Source organism: Phlebotomus papatasi, chromosome 1 (assembly GCF_024763615.1).
Source record: "Phlebotomus papatasi isolate M1 chromosome 1, Ppap_2.1, whole genome shotgun sequence".
NCBI lineage: Eukaryota > Metazoa > Arthropoda > Insecta > Diptera > Psychodidae > Phlebotomus > Phlebotomus papatasi.
This window is the reverse complement of record NC_077222.1, coordinates 38,866,223-38,881,809: the sequence shown is the minus strand read 5'-3', so window position 1 is coordinate 38,881,809 and position 15,587 is coordinate 38,866,223. Positions and strand designations below refer to the sequence as shown.

The 15,587-nt window shown below is 30.5% G+C and overlaps 1 protein-coding gene across 6 annotated transcripts in view; it reads left to right on the top strand.

Annotated features, from left to right (window-relative positions):
- LOC129799674 (putative E3 ubiquitin-protein ligase UNKL) overlaps positions 1-5,639 on the top strand; it is a 28,068-nt gene extending 22,429 nt beyond the window's left edge. The window contains exons 6-10 of one of the 6 annotated variants that reach the window (XM_055843796.1): positions 374-461; positions 556-699; positions 769-1,238; positions 1,325-1,474; positions 5,219-5,639. In XM_055843796.1, the coding sequence (XP_055699771.1) occupies positions 374-461; positions 556-699; positions 769-1,238; positions 1,325-1,474; positions 5,219-5,413 (1,047 nt within the window). In that variant the 3' untranslated portion in view covers positions 5,414-5,639. Of the gene's footprint in view, positions 1-373; positions 462-537; positions 700-768; positions 1,239-1,300; positions 1,475-5,218 lie in introns of all 6 variants that reach the window. The other 5 variants (XM_055843795.1, XM_055843792.1, XM_055843794.1 and 2 more) reach the window with 5 other exon arrangements.
- The last annotated feature ends 9,948 nt before the right edge of the window (positions 5,640-15,587 follow it).

Genomic DNA, 15,587 nt, shown 5'->3' with positions numbered 1-15,587 from the left:
GACTTTTTACTGACCATTTGTTTTTTGCCTTTAAAATCAAAAAATTTTGCGTGCCAGCGATAACATAAATCTTCAGTTTTTATATGAATAACTCTTTATAAAACATTCTTTTGGATTTAATTTGGCATTTCGTCTCCTCAAAATGAAACTGTTCTAACTGCATTTTCTTTGTATCTGCAATCGTAGCAAACGACGCTTCATGATGCGTCATTAGCAACAAATGCTGATACAAATTAAATGCACTTAGAACAGTTTCATTTTGAGGAGACGATTTGTAATCAGCTTTTGATGAGAAAATTTTGGCCATTTTACAAATATTGGCTTTATATTTTTTTCCAATGCAATATCAATGGATGATTTTTGAAAATTCCAGTTACTAGCGATAGAGAATGATCCAACATTGGGTCCTCTGGAGAAGGACCAGAGGAAGCGAATGTGTTTGACATTTTTAGGATCGATGCGTAAGTGAATGTTGGACTTTCAGTTTTTTTTTTTTTTGAGAACATTGAATTAAAATGAAAATGTTGTTAAAAAAAGCAACAAATGTATTTTCAGCACCAAACAATTCCCTCGAGCGCGATTTACTGTCGAGCCACATTGAGAATTCATTGTCAGCCGGGATTGCATCTGTAGGACTTTTGCAAAATTCAACGGCACCCGTCAATATTCCAAATTCGCCAATTGGAAATCCAATTTCTGGTAAGTTTTTTTCAAAAGTATTCCCTTTCCTTGTTTTTTGGTGTATTGATTGAGCGGAAGTGTTTGCAGGACTTTTTCAAGGAGCATCAGCTCCAGTTAACATTCCTGGAAGTTCTTTGGGGAACTTTAGTCCATCGTCAAATCGATCAAATCTCTTTTCTGTTGGTGATCCATTCAGTCATATTGGTAGTGGTTCAGCACCAAAAATTAATAATTCCTTTGGTCCTGGCGATGGAATTTTCTTTCAATCGCACTTAATATCTCCGGGACTCGGAGATCCGCTGTCAATTAGTCCGGAAGTGAAGCTGAGGGAGGATTTAGCCAATAATGGATCACTCTTTGACAATGGACTATCTCACAGCAATAAGGCATTTTCGATGTCACCGTGCCTCAATGCGGCCGGTCTTACGGAAATTTCACGTTTGAAAGATGAATTAGCTAGCAAAAATGCCCAATTGATCAACTATGAGGAGCAAATGATGCAGAGTAATAAGGCGTATGAAGCGTGGAAGATGGAGATTGATGAAAGCAATAGAAAGGTTAGTATGCGATTGACTTTTTTTTGACTTTAGTGTTTTTCGACGATTTTTATTATTTAAAGATGTTTTGTGAAAATTTTAAGCAGACTGCAATAGCTGAACAGCAGCGAGATGAAGCTTTGAGTCATGTCAAAGCACTCAAAGACAAATTGGACTTACTTAGCGCGCAAAATGGTTCAACGATTACAAATAGCTCCCTTAGGGGGATGTCTTTACAAAAATTGAAGACACTTCAGGTGAGTCTCATTTTATATTTTTTTTCAAGTGCATTTGCAGAGATTCTTTGAGATTCTAATTTATTGGTCAATTTTCAAAAATGGAAATTTGTAAAATATACTTTAAACTCTTCAGAATGTTTATATTTCTCAAACCCACCGTGAGTGGCGCTCTAGTCGGAAAATAAATTGAAAACAAATTTTGTTGTGTGAAAAAACGCTATTCAAATGGGAATAGTGAAGAGTCCGAGTAATTTTGACTCATAAAAAAAGAATTTACACTTAAGGATATACTTCAGTCGAATTAATTTTTTTGCAATCCTTTAAGGACAAGAGGGTTAAAAAGTTGGGTTGTCAGAAAGAATCTTTTTTTTTTACCTTTTAGAGCAAGATAACTTTAATCTTTAAGGACGATTGGAACACCGGTGTCCCATAAAGAAAATAATTTTTCCTGACTGTCTAAAGTTATTTTTTTCATAGTCTGTATATAATTGAAAAGTAGAAGGTTGAAGGAAGCTAGAATGTTTTTTTGCAAGTCTCTAGCTATTTGCCATGTAGTAAATATTTAAGCTCAAAAATGGCGAATTTTTAAATTCTCAAATTCATAATTGATTTTATTTATTTTTTATACTTCCAATTTATTTTAAGCAAAACCCTTTTGGCAATAAAAACTACAATACTCATAGGTAATATTTTTTATTAAAGCAAAAAATATTATTCATTAGTATTGTCCGAAAAATTACTTGAATTTTTGGGCTATTTTTGTCCCTATCGTCCATAGAAGCACAAAATACACCGAATCAGACTCTGTTGGACTTTCCAAAGTTAGATGTAATCATTGATTATGTTTCTCAGTTTAATTTTTATTGTTGATTTTCCGTAAAAAGTGCCTCGTCGTTAAAGTGGCCGTAGGAAAAAGAAATGTTTTTGGGTTACTGGTGTTCCAATCGTCCTCGAAGGGTTAAGCTGTGATTAAAAAGTATTTTTAAACTGAGAATTCGTTCGCTAAAAATTTGCAATCCACCTCACTTTCGATTTTTAATACTAAACCTGGTGATAAGCCGAGATCAGTTTTTTGTAGGTGAGATTCTTAACGTGAGCAAACTCGGATTGCATGCAAGGAACTAAAGATGATAGGTATTATAGGGTAAGTGTATCAAATTCCGGTCAGCTTGCAATTTCGGACACATTTTTTGTTCCTATAATTTCCATGAATTTTTGGTTTTTGCATACAGAGATTATACAATGCAAAAAAAATAATAAAAAATGTGATAGCGTAATCTGAGCGGAAAATCATGTATGAAAGAAATGTAGACACAAATATTCTCTACAATTATGTCGAAGTAATCATCAAAATCGGTTCAGCGACAGTCAAGATAATTGAGAAAATTGGTTTTTCGACTGTGGTGCCCCTGGTGTTGGTCCCACAAAGTTCAAGTGTTCTAGAAAATTGTAGTATTTGGTGAAATCTTTCGTTTAAGCCCCCACTCATCAAAATCGGTCAAATAGAACCGGAAATATGATTTTTTCAATTTCGTTAACTTTGACCCCTCATATCTCCAGTTCTATTATAACCACAGCGCACTTGCGCCCCATTTTGGAAACGCCCTAGACTAGACTACAACACTCTAAAATTTGATTAACTTGCACAATGGCGTTCTTTGAGAAAAATGAGTTTGAATTTTGACGCTATCGCAGCGCCACCTGTGGTGACTTTTTGAACTTTCATCTGAAAGTGCTCATCGAGACGAAACCAAAAACCCAAAATGTCGCTCAAAATGTTAATTAGAACTGGAGATAGAGGTCGGCCAATTTTCGAACTTTGACTCCTTATAGCTCGGGTCAGGGGTTATGGATCGACTTAAGTATTTTTTTGTTTGATAGGTATAATCAAGGGCTACAACATACTAAAACTTCAGCCCGATTGCATAAAGTTGTTTTAAGTTATGTAACTTATAAAATTGAAAAATCTTCTTTTTAATAAGAGCGCCCCTAGCGGTGGTTTCATGAACTGGCGATGTTAGAAGGGACAGTGGCATTTCACGAGAGTTTTCCCAAATACCTTTACTTTTTAAATTCTGACAATTAGAACTGGTGGCCATTTTAAGAAATTTGTTAGGGCCCTTAGGGGGCAGGGGACCTTAAGTTTGGTACTGATCTAAAGCTTTAAGGCATAGCTATAACGTACTAAAACTTGAGCCCGATCGATGCCATAGGGGCGGAGCTATTGAGAAGACAAAAAATGGGAAATAGAAATTGGAAAAAGAAAACAAAAAAGATTATAATGTGTAAGAGTAGTCCTCACAGATCAGATATGGTAGATCAAATCGGTAGAGACCATCCTTAAGTGCTAGAATTAAAGAAAAGCTTACAAACAGTAGGGGCCTAAAGTCACTCACGGATGACAAAGTCACCCGCATCTACGGTATTTAATTCCAGCGAAATACTCAGTACGATTTTTTCCAAGATTAAAGGTGAATATAGTAAAAAAATTCGTGATTTAGGGGAAAGGCTCATAATATTGGACAATTTCTAAATTTGGACACTGTGAGGGTAAAATTGGACACTAAAAATAAATTGATTAAAATCATGGATTTTTATTCCAATATTTGATGAATAATGAATTTTCTCTAAATATTTGTTCTTTTTGGAAGATTATAACACTAAATACGTTAAATTTTGAATATGATTTGAGTTAAAATGGCTTTGTTGAAAATTTAGTGTGAGCAGTTGCTTACGAGAAATATGACAAAACTTTGTGTTTACTTCAGTCTTATTTAGCTCTGGTGAAGTACTAACAATGTTTCTTCGCTTTTTTGAGTGATATTATTTAATACTCATTGAATATTGTGTTGACTCACGTTAGTGGTGATTTTTACATTTGATCTGAACTGAGAATTGCCTTATGAATTAGATTTTTCCTGTGAAAAATGGGAAGTTTTTTAAGACATTTACCAGTGAGGTGATATACTCCTTATTTTGGACAGGTGTTTTTCTCTCGAAATTTTGTGAAGTTTTAGCTTTTGTGATGACTAGGTTGGACAAATGCCTGGGGAAACAAAGGAGCATCATCTCTACGAATGAGATGTAGCGAGAAAAGCCTTGAAAGGCTCTCGGAAAGGCCAGGGAATGAGCGAATCCGCGGGTTCTTGGATTACCAAGGTTAACTCACTTTAATGAATGATATAGCAAATTTCTGGGCTACTTGTCACTTTCCACGTTTCCCTTACATGAACAGGAAGAGGATTTGTTAAGATTGGTTCATGAAATGAAGAACAATGGGCATCCTGTTGAGGCGGATTAGCTGTCCAAATTTACAGCCAATTTGTCCAAATTAATAACCAAGTTGTCCAAAATAAAAGCCAAATTCATCTCTACGTATCAATTAATTTTTAAACGTATTAAGACTAATTTTGTTAAAATCAAAGACAATAAACCCTTGCCAAGTTTCTAGAAAACCCTTCTGAAAAGAGGGTAACGAAAAAAATCAATTAGTATTGAAAATATCGCACTCGATATTATTGAAAATATTGTTATTGAATGTATTATTATGTATTATTATTGAAAATATTGATAGTATTGAAAATATCGGAACATCGATGCTTATAAGCAGACTGTCCAAAATTATGAGCCTTTACCTTATCAATATTCTGAAAATACAAAATTTACTAAAATTAGTGTATTAAATCCCAAAGAATCTCTGCTAAAACTACTTTTTCTTTTGAAAAGTTAGTTTAAGATTTCTGATGCATTAAATGATTTTAGACGAAACTTAAAAATGAATTGGAGGAAGTAGAAAAGATGTTGTATTTGGAGACAGCGACAAAGTGTATGAAATGCGAAGAGAACAATCGTACAGTCACTCTGGCACCTTGCAATCATTATGTATTGTGTGATTCTTGTGCGACAACGGTAAGAGAGTGTCCCTATTGCCAAACACCAGTTCAGTCGCAGACGTAAGTAAGGCAAAAAAAAGCGTTAATCAATATGGAAGTTAGATATGAAATGATACAGATAGTTATTTAAACAAGAAATTAAAAAAAAAAACAATAGGAATATATTGAATTAAAAATTAAAGTGAAACACACACTGATTAAAACAAATTCTAATCCCACATTAAAGTGAAATAGTAGCATAACAAATTTACCAAAAACAAAAAAGAAAAACAATTCTTTGGAAGATATTTTGACTGGAAAAAAAATCATGGAGAAATTTTATAAAATTCAGACCACATTGAAAAGTATTTTTTTCAGAAATTGAATAAATGATTTTACTGACTGTATGCGTAGGAGTTAAAAGAGTAAGAGAAAGAAAAAACAATTTATAAAATTTACTAAGATATTTAATGAATTACTAGGAATCAACAAGATTTTTTTGAATGATACAATGAAGAAGAAAAAAAAATTAAAAAGATATGAATATAAATGCGTGAATTGAGGCGAAAGATGGGAGAGAAAAAAATATTTTTTTAAGAGTATAATTCATATAACTCTTTACTTGCAATAATTTCTTATAATGTTCGTAGAAATTGAAATCTACGCGAAGATTGTGGGAGAAAAGGATTAAGAGAAAAAATAAAAATGTAGAGAGTTTCTAGCTTTTCAAAATTAATGAATTTTTGAATTGATCAAAAAAACAAGAGAAAAAGGTGAATTTCTTGGCCTAAATTCCATTTTGTGATTTTACTGACGAATTATGAATTTATAGTCTTTTCATTTTTTTAAATTGAAAGTTTACTTCATTTTTTTTAATAGTTATGACTCATCTGAAATACTTTTCCAAAATAATTTATCTTTTTTTACATTTTTGATAATTTAAACAGTTGCTAAATTCTTTTCTCTATATAAATTGTGTTTTTAAATGAAATTAGGATTAATGGACACATTAATAAATTTATACGATATTTAAGGATGAATATATAATAATAAAAAAAAATTGAGAAAAGGTAAGAGAAAAAATGGCAAGTGATATCTGAAGGACAAGCCCTTGGATATTTTATTCTGATGCCTTAATTCAAATTGTTGAAATATTTGACTGAAAATTGTCGATAGAAATTTACAAAATTTTGAGAATGGTGAATATTTGACATGTGTCAAATATTTGACAGATGACAGATATCAAATATTTGAAATATGACAAATATTTAGCAGATTGAAGGTAAATGCCTGATGAGAAACACTTAGCTTATTGCAGATGTCTGAAAGATGATAAATATTTAAGAGAATCCGGGTATTTGACAGATGTCAAATATTTTGTAGGTTGCAGTCAGATATTTGACAGATGACAAACATTTTGCAAATTGCAGAAATTTTACAGATTACAAATATTTTGTAGATTGAAGATATTTGACACAGGACAAATATTTTGCGAAATGCAAAAATTTGACAATAGACAAATATTTTGCAAATTGCAGATATTTGACAAATGACAAATATTTTGCAAAGTGCAGAAATTTGACAGATTCCAATTATTTTGTAAATTGCAGATATTTGACAAATGACAAATATTTTGCAAATTGCAGGTATTTGACAGATGACAAATATTTAAATTGCAGATATTTGACAGACGTCATGTATATTGCAAATTGCAGATATATGACGGATGAAAAATATTTAATGAATTTCAGATATTTGAAAAATGATATTGATCGCAGATTATTATAAATATTTGACAGATGTCAAATTTTTGAGAGATAGTTTTAAAATTTTCATTGAAATATTTGAACCAAATGAATTTCGTCTAATTCACAGGATTAAAATATTTGATTGTCAAATAAATTGCATTTAAAAGAAAAATCATAAGAGCTCCCTTGACAAAATTTTTAATCAAATATTTTGACCCTGTGAATGAGACAAAAGGCACGCGTGACACGAACTCTCTTGTACAGTTCTTTTTTTGGTTATACCAATATTACTACTAAAAAAAACAGCTTTTAACTATAATTTAAAATTTTCAGAAATTATTTACAAAAATAAACCCAACTAACCCAAACCCTACTGAAAAAAAAACTAAAAAAAACAATACATTGTTAAAAAAGAAAATATCAAATTGACTGATTTTTATATGAAAATATAAAAGAAAAAATATGCAAATATATTTAAGTGAAGAAACGAATTGAGAGGAAGAATGAGAGTTTTAATGAAACACATCCACAAATCTACAAATAGTCCTTTTATACGTACTAGTTTTTTCTTATTTAAAAAAAAAAACAATTTTTTTTATACTATGCTCAAACAAGTATTTATGAAAGGAATGCTAGGAAAAAAAAACAACACAAAACATACAGAAATAAATAATAACATAATAAAACCGAATTTGAAATGAAAATCCAAACAAATTTTTACAAGTAATTTTCTCCCAAAAATAAAACAAAACACTTTCTTATGGAACACTTGAACTCAATATTGAAAATATTTACCTAAAACAAAGAAGAGATTTTTAATGGAATTTCGAAGTTAGAAGCATTTAATTTAATTGTTCTACGAAATGAGAATAGAATGAAATTAATAAACAATCAACAATACGTAATTTAATTCAATATTTTGTGAAAATTTTCCAAGAAAGAATATTATTTGTTTTATTACTGCAATAGGCCTGTGACGAGTGGAAAAAAAAATACTGAAAAAAGGGAAAAAATGTATTGTAAAAAAATTGAGAAAGCAGAAAAATGCGCCATTGCTTTACTTCAGCGGAATTATTTTTTCTTAAATAAATTGCAGGAATGTGGTGTTTCGATGGCCTTCTGATTAAGCTCCACCCCCAAAAAGAAATGTTAGCCACGCCCCTTGATATTTATAATTGGTTACAGAGTGTCAAAGGGCATGGTTTCACCGAATTTATTTCTCCTTGTGTTCTGATAATATTTGGATAATCAAATAGTTTTTTTTTGGCGGGGATAATACAAACTAGAAGTGGGCGTGTCCTAAAAATCCTAATCAACAAAACTATAAATATAAATCCCATTTATTGTTTCAATTAAAAAGTACTAAAAGAAAAGAAGCGAATGTTAAATCTGAATAAAATTAATTAGATTTTTCGGAAAAAATTATTTACTTTTGGTTTGTTTTTTTTTTTGGCGACTCCGCCCTAGAAGTTTTTCCGTTTACATCCTTTTCAGAAGGTATTTTTAAATTTAATTGTCGAATATTCAAATATCACAAGGCACATTAAAGGCGATCTTGATTGTTTTTTGTGTAGAATATAGCAATTTTTGTCAGAAAATGATTTCTAGAACCAAAAAATATTATGTGCTATATTAACACATGAAATATTTTTAATTTTGATGTTTTTGGAAATCATTTTATGACAAAAAATGACTGTTTTTTTTTACAAAGAAGCCTTAAGTAAAGACAGGCCACAATAAATGCCGTCACCCTACCTGATAATTCTCCCAGTAATAAAATTGACCACGCCCCTTTTGGGACTTGTAATACAATGTTGTGAAATACTAGCGTTGCCCTATATTTGTCAAATGATGCCAGATACTTGTCAAAAGGGTCGCACGTTTTACACTCATTTAACGAATGCTTTGAAAAAAAAAACCACCCTGAAGTTGCCGTTTCATTTTTCTTAAAGAAGGCGTGGCCAGTGAAAAAGATTTTTATGCTAGGCTTACTGAGTTAAACTCAAAGTATTCAATAGTGAAAATCGGAAAGCGGAAGGTGAAAAAATCTGGTTAGGAGTTGAGTTAGAATTGGAATTGATCTGGAAAAAAATCCCCAAAATATTTGAAAAAAAAACAATTTGTACCGCCTACGTGCTGCCCATTTCCTGGGGTTAACTTTTTTCTTTCTATTTGACATGAGACAAAGGACAAATATAACAAAAAAATGTTTGAACGCCTTTGCCATTAAAACGTTATAAAGCCATTTTTCGTATTTTTGATAAATATCAAAATGGGCGTGGCCTAATTTATGGGCGGTACTTTTATGCTTTTGAGGTTATAATCACGGATTAAGTGCAAGTATCTTACAACAAAAAACTATTTCCTTTTTTTAGATTCTGTGATCAAAATTAGAATCTTTAAAAAAAACCAGAAGTTTTTAGTAAGCGGTTAAAAGTATTATTAAAAATAATTAGGGTCAAAGGAACACCTCTTCGACAGGGAACTCCTATTGACACTTTTGTCAAAATGTTGAAATTTATTTAATGCATCCAATAAAATCTAAGTAATATAACGTTTTTTTCATTAATCTGCGTTTTTTGATAAGGTGTTCGAATTTCGTATTCCAAATGGTACAGAAAAGGATGTCAATCAGTCTTGACACGAGTTCTTAAAGTGTCAATAGGTGTTCCTTTCATCCTAAATTGGATATTAAATATTTAAAAACAGATAAAATTGAAACTAGATGAGATTCTTAAGAGTTTTTCGTTCTTAATAAGATTATTCTTCCTGACATTCCAAAAAAATCGTTTTTTTTTTCTTCAAAATTTGTTTATATCGCAAAAGGGGCGTGGATAATATTTTTGTGTATAATTTATCGGAAGATCTTTTACAAATGCCACTTACTTGCAAAATATAAAGGTAGGAAAAAAACTGACTGGAGTAAAATAATGGCGGTATTATGAAAAAAAATAAATAAAGAAAAATAAAAACACATTATTATTATTATGAATTTGAAATGGATTAAAAAAAATTATTTAAAGAGAATATTTACATATATTGTATTTTGATGAGAGAGAGAAACACAGAGACAGAGAAAAGGAATAAAAAGATGAAAGAGTGTAATTTTTCTCTATTTGCAAGAAATACATCAAAAATATATTATATTCTTGATATATATTGAAATATAAAATGAGAAAAAAATATAAAATTGAAAAAATAAGATGTAGAATAGGTAGGATAACAAATTATATTTTAATTGATTATTTTTTTTATCATTAACACATCCTCTACAATCATATTTTCATTTTCTAATTCTTATATAACATTTATTTTTAACAGTCTTTTTAGGAATTCTCTCAGCAACATTGATACCTTTTTTTTTATTTTTCTTATGAAGAAAATAAAATTAGATCGAGCTTTTATGCAAAAAAGTGTCTTGAACAGCAAAGAAAAAAGTTTAAAAAATCCAAAACAACTCTATAGCATTTTTTATAATTTTTTTTTCGTAGGATTTTATTCAAAATTTACAATGATAGTTTTGTTCTTAGTATCGCTACAGTATTAAATATACTAACAATTACTACTGGATCATTTACCCAGGAAAATTTTCTAACATTTTTTTTTCACTGAAAATTTGTAGTCTGTTTATTTTTGATGAATTTAGGTTTATAAAGAAAATGGAAATCTTGTGATGATATTTTATATGAAAGAAAGTAAATGAAAAGTGAAATATAAACTTATGAACTGACCTATTACATAAATCACAAGCACTTTTTGCATATTATTTTTATTTGTTTTTTATTTTTCTTATTTTAATTTTACAAATATTATATATCAAAAAACACTAACAAATACACAAAAAAAAACAATATACACAAATCATAAAATAGGAAATAAGAAATAATTTCTATACTAATTATTATTCTCTGTGTAATTTAAATAGAATTGTGAAGAAGAGAATTAGTGGGATTAATAACGAAAGAAATATATAGAAAAATATTTTTTTCAAATTGGAGAATTCACCCAAAGATTGATAAAATCTAACCTAGAAAGTCTGATAAAAAAATTCATACTGCGCCTTATTTTCTTATTTTTGCTAAAGGGGTTATTGTGGAATTTGAGGTTATGCCTAACCTAACCTTTAAAATTGAAATCAAGGCATGACATGAAAATTTCAAGTGGAATGTATCGATAAGCTCTTTTATAATTTAGAATACATTTTTTATTGCAGGTTTAACAAAACAGTTCTGAACCATTTCAAATGTTCGGGATCTATTACGTTTTTGAGGTTAGAATTTCATATAACCTCAATTTTTTATTATGGCTAAATTTTTAAATAAATTTCTATTCGCAATCTGTCGTAGACGCCGTAGAGATTCTTCAACACAAAACCGGTTTGGAATTTTTGAGGTTAGATTTAAACGTTTTTTAAAACGTTCTTGGAAAACGGTTTAGAACGGACTGGCGGCAATTAATGTAAATCGTCGAAAAAGAATTGTACAGTAAAGTCTTCCAAATTCGAACACTTTGGAGGGAAATAACATTTCTCACTTCCCAAATTTGAACGATATTTTCAAAAATAACTAAATTTATATGAAATTAAATTACCCTTCAAATCTAATGCCCGGACTTTCCCCATAATTATTCCTGGTTACCCGGTGACGTATAAATAGGACAGGCTGTTCTTTGTACAATAATTGCCTCTATACAATTAACTGTCTGGGATTTAAGGAGTGCGTAATAGTCACAAATCTGAGGATAAGATCTCTCTTCCGCTCACGAGGTAAGCAATTCCGTAAAATAATTCCCTTAACAAGAGGGGTGGCAAAGCGTTCCAGGCTTTCGCATCATTTACCGTTTACCGGTTCTCAACGGATTTAAACCGATTGATAAATCACTGAAGAGATTCGACAAAGCAGTTTAAAGGGTAATAAAATTAATTTTAGGACAAAAATTACTAATAGGTTCATAACCGGTTCATTACCAGTTCCCAACTAATTTGAACTGATTTATAAATCACTCAAAATATTTCCCAAAATACAGCTCAGGAGTAATTTAATTGAATTTTTTGTAAAAAATTCGTTGTAGGTTATGAATCGATTCATTACAGGTTCAGAACCGAATGGAACCGGTTTAGTTTTATCGGAAATTCCAAGACCTTTCCAACGAGCCGAAACAGAACCTCATTCACCTGATAAATGCGTTTTTCTAGAGCATTTTTTTACCTTTGACCTTGAAAACCCGTTATTAGGAATGATTCAATGGTATTTTCGTCTAAGGACGATATGCCCGCCTGGGTAATCTCTTTAACTTAACATATCCAAAAAAAAAAAAAATGGAACGACGTGTTTTTGAGCAATCCCAAAAAACATGGTTTTGGACGGGGAAGAGGAAGGGTGGGGGGAAATGAGGGATATGTTAACGATGCTTGGGTCGACGTATGGGGGGTTCCCCTTAAGTCCCAAGTCGCTATCTCTAACCGTTTGGCCTCTAGAGCTGGCGATGACCGGACGGACAGACGGACAAACAGCGTGACATTTATCAAAAATCGTGAAGATAGCGAAGATTTGTTGACAAAAGTGGTCTCTGAGGAGTGGAAGGTGGACATTTCTCTCTGTTAAGTTTGAGCAGTGAAAGGGAATTGCGAAGAATGTGATACTCCGAACTCGGCAAACTGAGACACGAAGCCCTAATGGATGATCCAATTACCACAAGATACCATGCCCCCCTCCCCAGTAAACAATAATCGGGAAACAAACCCAACAACACGTGTCTCTGAATGAGGAAAAAGGGGAAGAGTCTCCAACTTTTCCCTTAGGGCCTTGACATACCTGAGGATTAGCCTAGAGACGGCGTAGCGTAATTATATTAGAAGTAATGGCCAAACTACATTTTCATCAAATTTATGTCCATATTGAAGCAAATTCCCTACGCTTGTGTAGGAAAAACTCTTCAAAACAGTGTGTAGAGACCATAAGTCAGGAAACAGCAGAGAAAAATGTCATTCTCAATCCTCCACGACACAAATTTTGTAACATACGTTGACGTTTTGAATTCAACTTTCGCGACGTGCGAATTTGAGATATTCAGATTTGAGAGACTACTGTAATTTTTAATAAGTTTCCAAGGTAAAATTATTCAAAATAGTCCTTTGGTAAAATAAAAGAATCGCTAGAATCTGCCATATTTTTGAGGTTAGAATTTAATATATTTTCAACACATAGAACTTGCATTAGGCTTCGTTGCCACGACTATACATACATTAAAAAAAATCCCCTATGCTGCAGATTTAAAAATTCTTCAATACAAAGTATTTCTTGAATTTTTAAGGTTAGAGTGAACATAACCTAGAATTACACGAACTAACCTATTAGCAAAATGATAAAATAAGGCCTTCTGTTTTATTCTTTGATTACTTTTTTTTTATTTTAAGTCCCACCAGTGATGTAGTTCTTTTTATTTTCAAATTGTTTTTATTTAGGTCCATTTTGAAAAGAATAGAATTCTTCAATTTGATTTTACTAGAAAAAAAATTAAAAAAAAAATATCACAATTCCATTTAGGAATGTGAAAAAAATCCATCAAATATCCTATTATTTTCGCACTATTTCATTTATAGTCTCGAAGGAAACTTAAATAAATATGCAATATTACTGAAATATCATTGATAATATTATATGTATAATTTTAAAAATATAAAATAAATCTTCGTTTTTTTATTTGTTATTCTACATTTTACAATTTTTCTATTTCATAATAACTCATGACTTTCCATGCAACAAAAAAAAGTGAAATACATAAATATTGAAAAAAGAATATATTACCTTTTTGAAAACTAAAATCATTTATTGATATTACAAATGAAGAGAGAAATGTAAGTAGGTAGTATTTAACAAATTTACAATTCTTAATATTATTAAAAAAAAAAAAACAAAAGTGAAGAGAGAATGAAGAGAAAAAGAGATTTGGTGAAGTAAGGTTAGAAATTAATAAATGGAAGAGTTGACTTTAGAAATTTTTGGAATTTGAAAATAAATGAGTATGAAAATTGAATCACAGTGAAAGGACAAATCACAATAGGTAAAATAAAATAATTAAAAAAATATTAAAACGTGTTGCAGAAATACGGATCTGATGGGCTTCGCATGGAGCTTTATTGTGTAGAAATTTTCTGTTTCATTCACTCCAATACTAATAACTTTGGAGTGAAAGAGATAGCAAGCATTTGTCAAAAAAATTTCGTTAATTTTTGGTTATTGCATCTCCCACTTCTCCACAAAAAGTAAACAGGGAAATATTTTTTTGCGCATTAAATCTTCTTGCGAAACCCATAAAAATAGTCAACGATAAAATTTACTAAAAGCTAAATTGTATATTAAAAAAACACAAAAAAACAAACTGAAGCAATTTCGAAAATTCTACGGACAAAAAGGGAAAGAAATATCTTGCATTTACTATAATTTTATTTACTTTCAAAACATAAAACCAAAACTATTTTCTTCTATTTCTTTTCTTTTTTTCCAATAAGCAAATATATACGCGATAAAAGAGCAACATTGAAAAGTAAATAAATAATAAATCCAGGTAAATATTTGAAGTGAAGCTTTTCAAAAAAAAAAATATCTATATGAATGAAATTATTTAACGACGAAAGAAATTACATATTCGAAAAATTGCAAAAGAAAAAAATCAGTGTGAAAATTTTTGAATGATATAGACAAAAAAAGTCAAGTACAAAGTCTGGCTGAATCTTACTTTGGGAAATTTAAGAATTTTAAGTAATGCAGAAGAATATAGAATTGTGAAAAAAAATCCTCCTAAGAAAAAAGAGCATAATGGCGAAAAGAAAATATTGATGAAAATATTAGACAACCAATATTAACGTAAATTTAAATATGAAAAAATATTCATCAAAATAATTGTAGGAGTGAAAAGAAAATCCAGGAAAAGCCCTCAAGTTGGAACGCAGCATCAAATTTTTTCGGTATTTTCACAAGAAAGAAAGAAATTAAAATGCTATTTAAACATCATTCATATGGAATTAAATTTTGTATCCTATAAAATATTTGAGTCTGATGCTGTTCTCTGATTGGGTAGAGTTTGAAAGCACTCAAAGCTTTTAATGCTTTAGCCAATCAGAGAGCAAGATGTGAATAAAATATTTCATGGGATTAAATATTTAATTACGTATCGATAAAGTTTTACTGAAGAAAAAAACTTAAAGGTCTGACGGCTTTTGGCAGATTAGCCGTGAAATGGATTTGTGATTCAGGTGCTAATGTCTCCGGCACACCTTTTAGATCAGTAAAATTTCATGAAATAAAATTCACGTCTCTTTCTCAAAAGATTTCCATATGTTTACCCCATTCTTTCAGACCCAAAATTGGACTGAACTAAATTTAATTTGGTGTGATGTTCAAAAGAAGAAGAAGAAGAGTGCAAAAGAGTAGGATGGACATATGCAAAGATTTTAAGAAAGAAAGGGATGTGCATTTTGATTTTATGAAATGTTGCTCATCTAAAAGATGT